Source organism: Vicia villosa, linkage group LG6 (assembly GCF_029867415.1).
Source record: "Vicia villosa cultivar HV-30 ecotype Madison, WI linkage group LG6, Vvil1.0, whole genome shotgun sequence".
NCBI lineage: Eukaryota > Viridiplantae > Streptophyta > Magnoliopsida > Fabales > Fabaceae > Vicia > Vicia villosa.
Window position 1 is genome coordinate 4,311,009 of NC_081185.1, and position 5,016 is coordinate 4,316,024.

The window sequence follows — 5,016 nt, forward strand, 5'->3', positions numbered from 1 at the left end:
ACATTGAGGACAATGTATGATTTAAGTGTGGGGAGGAATTTCCCGCTTTTTAGTTAGATTTACTGTTTTAGTTAGGATTTCCCTGCTTTTTAATTTATGTTTTTTTGTGACTTTTTCTATTTAGTTGTTATTGTGTCATTGCATTTGTTGTCGAGTAATTTATTCGTGTGATATATGCATATGTTGTCCGTTTCCCCACTTCTTGAACCAAATTATTTTTTTTGAAAAAGCTTATGATTAGTAGTTCACTAAGGAAGTATATCGGTTTCAAAGAAGGAAAGGCTAAGGTTAAGGACACTGAGAAATTTTTAACAAAATCGGTTTTGTCCACCTAAAGTCTCCCAAGTCCCAAAGTTTTCACCTTGTATCATAGTCTTTGGATCCTCTTTGCAGTAATATGAGTAGCTTATTTATATAGTCATACATAATTTAGATTCACATACTAAAGTTGGGTTAGCCAAAAAAATTTGCAAAAATAAAAAAATAAATTAAAAAAGGGCGGTAAAAGACAACTGCACCACTAAGTTTGGTAACCCTCATCCGTTTACTTAACCCAACGGTGGTTGCACCCCAATGTACACAAAAAATTAAATGAACCGTGCTTTTTGTATGCTCATGATCAACATCATTGTGCAAGCATGAACAAATAAATAAAAAAATTTCTTCGGTTATTACTTACGTGTGTGCGATGATTGTTCTTATATTAAATGCTTTAATGTGATTGTCCCGAATGAAAGAATATGGTAAAGAGACTTAGGTACAAAGCCATGGTTTGAATTAGCATGTTAGGCAAGAGACTTTAGTCTGCAATTCGCGGTTTGTGTTTCTACAATATCATTGGTGTTAACTTCAAGTGATTCTCTTGACCCTCTGTTTGATTCATCTCTGAATTCTTCACAATTAATGAGAAAGACTCCAACCCCCACATCCTCTAGGTCAAATCATAATAACATAGCCATAGTAACTTATCAACCATCATTTCTATCCACTTAACCTTTCTTTCCCAACCTCTAGATCTTCAGCACAACAGACTTAGAGTCATCACATTGATGAACCTGAATATGTTGTGTCTGCTGAAATTCAACCCGAAACTCACCTAAAAAATTAACCATAAACTGAACCTCTTTCTGATCCTTAACCCTCATCCCCCTTCAGAGAAGCTGCTCATGTGGCACAAGCTGGCACATAACACCTCTCTGGAACTAGCCATGATCCCACTCACACAGTTGTTTCCCCACCCCTCCCTCTACCTCACTTATAGAAAACTTAAATCAATCCACCCCTCTATATTCTTTCTCAAATGGTGAATTCTATTGTAAGGTCAAGTGGCTAGTCTATTATAGTCTATAACAAACTCTAATAAGTGAGATTTTCACTGCAAATCCGCAGGTATTCCTGCGGACACGTGTTCCGTAAAAAAATTTATTTTATTTAATAAAGTCGGAGAAAAATTCACAAATATACCTGCAGATTTATTTCCACAAGAATACTGAGTAATTAGTGTATACTTTGATTTACAAAGTAAGAACACAAGTAAAAAAGACATCAATTGATACAACTAAACGAATAAAAAAAACAAATGATAAAAAAGTAAGAAGAAGAAATTCAAGCCATATTCTGTAGCCATTATGGCTTACATTGAAAAGTTAATCATTTATCTGTCCATATTTAAATCAATCATTTATTCAGATACCCAAATAAAAATATAGATAATAAATTAAAAATATAGAAAAGTTACAAATATACATACACACATTTGAGATACCCAAATAACAACAAATATGCATAGATAAGACAAACTTAATAAGTTTTGAAGCTTAGCATTCAAGGGTTCTCAATATGAAATAATGCTTTGAGATCTTGATTCATGAGTTTCTCTAATGAAATTTCTCTCAGAGGAATTTTTAATGGTGTGAGCTTAGTAACAAAACATTGTGAGACACATTTCATTGTTGGTCGATAGCAAGGATTGAGATTTAAGCAGGCAAATGCTACCACAGCAACATGAATTATGTCAAGTAAAACTATGGAATTATTTGGAAGTAAGAGACGTTTGTCTAATACATCACACAACTTCATGTTTTGAGTTGATGCCAATTGAAGTGATGACAATATACCTTCAGGGTGTCTTCCTACTAAAGTTTCAAGTGCTACTACTCCAAAACTATACACATCACATTTTTCACTCACAATTGTAGTATAGGCAAGTTCTGCAGATTGAGGAAAAAAAAGCTTGAGTATACCAACAGGTTGAAAGAAAATATTAATTGAAAAAAGTGCAACGAATAATTTACCGGGGGCTATATATCCAATAGTTCCAGAAACTGTTGTTTGATTGGATGAATCGTGTTGAAGGAATCGAGCTGTTCCAAAATCAGAAACACTAGGCTGCCACTCGGAGTTTAGCAAGATATTTTTAGTAGAAACATCTCTGTGCACTATTGGATTTGGACATTCATGATGGAGATATGAGAGACCAAATGCAATTCCTTTAACAACGCTAACCCTCTTTTTCCAATCGAATTCCTTGCCTTTCACGTCATCGTATAAGATAGATGACAAGCTTCCATTTTCCATGTACTGGTAGATCAAAAACATGATTCTTTTGTGCAAGCAAAATCCATGAAGCTTTACAATATGTCGATGCTTTATTTCTAATAATACTTCCACTTCATTTCTAAAACTCTCATCAGAAGTTGGCACCTCGTCTTCATAACCTTGGAGTTTCTTTATAGCCACAAATTTTCCACTTTGTAATTGTGCTTTGTAAACACTTCCATATGTTCCTTTTCCAATGCAATATTTCATGTCAAAGTCTTCTGTTGCTTTAATAATATCATCATATGCTATTTTTCCATCATAATTCCATATACAAAACAAATCTCCATTTTTTGTTGTCTTTGCATTTTCTGACTTATTCTTAGTAGAATCATGTCCAAGTTTGAAGCAAATGATAAGTGAGAAGGCTAGGAGTAGAATAATAAGGGTAGGAAGAGCAATAACAATATGTCTTCTTACTTTATTATTACTTTTCTTGGGAGGTGGACAAGGGTGGAATTTGAAGTGGACTTTCTTGTATAAAAAGTTAGTACATACATCCTTGTTACCTATTATTGCATAAGGATCAACACAAAATGGAATGGGACCATTCAAATAATTGTAGGAAATATTTACACTAGCAACATTACAAATGGATTGAGGAATTTTTCCTTTGAGATTATTATTCCTTAAAACAAGTTGTTGAAAATGTCCTATTTGAAAAGGGATTTCGCCGCTAATGAGGTTGTGACTAAGGTCGATGGAGGTTTTGTAATGTGTCAAAGCAAAGAAATTGGAAGGAAGGGGACCAAGAAGGAAATTGTGGGATATGTCAAGGATTTCTAATTGAGAGAGATTTGTTAGCGAGATTGGAAATATTCCACCAAAGAAATTGTTATTTAACAACAACACTTGTAATTTAGTCATTTGATCGAAGTTGGATGGGAGGAAACCAGTGAGAAAATTATACGAGATGTCAAGGTATACTAAGCGTGTGAGATTCGTAACGAAAATGAGAAAATTACTATTGAATCTATTGTGAGATATATCTAATTTTGTGAGATTTTTCAAGAAACTCAGCTCAAAAGGAATTGAACCTTGAATGTAGTTGTTAGAAATGTCTAAATATTGTAATTGCCTAAGATTCTCTATGGAAGGAAGTATCTCACCTTTGATTCTATTATTAGATAGATTTAATGTTGTGAGATTTTTTAGAAACCACCACTCAAGAGGAATGGAACCATCAATTTTGTTAAAAGAGATGTCTAAGTACTTTAATTGTCTAAGATTTTCAATTGAAGGAGGTAAATCACCTATAAGAGAGTTTCCCGACAAATCAAGATGAGTTAGTCCACTTCCTATGATAGAAATAGGAAAACTCCCATGAAAGAAGTTATGAGATAGATTTAATGCAACAAGATTTTGAATGAATCTCAACTCATAAGGTATTGAACCTTCCAAATTGTTGTTAGAAATATATAACTTCTCTAATTGTTTAAGATTTCCTATTGAAGAAGGTAACTCACCTACAAGAGAATTGTGAGAGAGATCTAGATGAATGAGTTTGGTTAGATTTTTTAGTGAATGGGGAATTTGACCATTGATTCTATTGTAAGATAGATTTAATGTAGTGAGATTTTGAATGATTCCCAACTCATGTGGAATGAAACTTTGAAGGATGTTGGAAGAGATATCCAAGTGTGTTAATGTTACAAGTTTGCTTAAAGAATAAGGTATCTCACCTACAAGATAGTTGTCAGACAGATCAAGACGAGTGAGTTTCGAGAGAATACCTATTTCTTTTGGAATATTTCCTCGTAGTCCAATTGACCTCAAAACAAGGCTTTCTAAATTGTGGAAAACCGACATATTTAGGGTTGCAAAGTAAATATCCGATGTTGGTACAAAATCTATATTGATTTCTTTTATGCTTCCAACTTTGTTGCAAAATATGCTACCCCAATTGCATCGATTAGAGATGTTCATGTGTGCACTAGAAGTGTTCCACCATCCACTTTCCAAAATAGCATTTGCTTCCATTTGAATTTGAGATGTTAGTGTAGCAGATCGAGTCCCCATGATGTAACCCCAAATAAGAAGAAAGACCATCCACATTTTTGGAGCACAGAAATTTTTAACTAAAGATTTTCTTAAGTTCATTATTATGAAATCTAATGAATTGCATTTAATGCTCTAAGATGCATTTATAGGGTTGTGTTGACCAATTCACTAGTATAATTTAAAATTTTAAAGCAACTTCCTAGCAACAAGCTTTGTGGAATTATTGGGTATGCGGGCCCCCAATGAATGAATATTCAAACATATTTCCACACTCTAGATATATTATATCTAATTAAATTATGATAATTAAAAATATTATTTTAAATTTAGATCTACGGTAGTTTAGTGTGATCTAACATTATTATATTTTAAAATTTGTTCATAATTTGCTTGATATTTTATGATGTATAGGTGTTA

General features: G+C 33.1%; 1 protein-coding gene across 1 annotated transcript; it reads right to left on the reverse strand.

Annotated features, from left to right (window-relative positions):
- Positions 1-1,272: 1,272 nt before the first annotated feature.
- Positions 1,273-4,698, reverse strand: LOC131608772 (probable leucine-rich repeat receptor-like protein kinase At1g35710). Its single transcript, XM_058880306.1, has 2 exons — positions 2,295-4,698; positions 1,273-2,210 (listed from the first exon to the last, which is right to left on the reverse strand). Exons 1-2 carry the CDS (start codon positions 4,696-4,698, stop codon positions 1,825-1,827), a joined length of 2,790 nt encoding a protein of 929 aa, XP_058736289.1. The 3' UTR covers positions 1,273-1,824.
- Between the last annotated feature and the right edge of the window lie 318 nt (positions 4,699-5,016).

Bases quoted from the DNA above. Each gene is read 5' to 3' on its own strand.
- LOC131608772 (XM_058880306.1), bottom strand. From the start codon at position 4,698: ATGAACTTAAGAAAATCTTTAGTTAAAAATTTCTGTGCTCCAAAAATG. The intron at 2,211-2,294 runs GTAAATTATTCG...CTCAATCTGCAG, and splicing joins TATTGGATATATAGCCCCCG to AACTTGCCTATACTACAATT.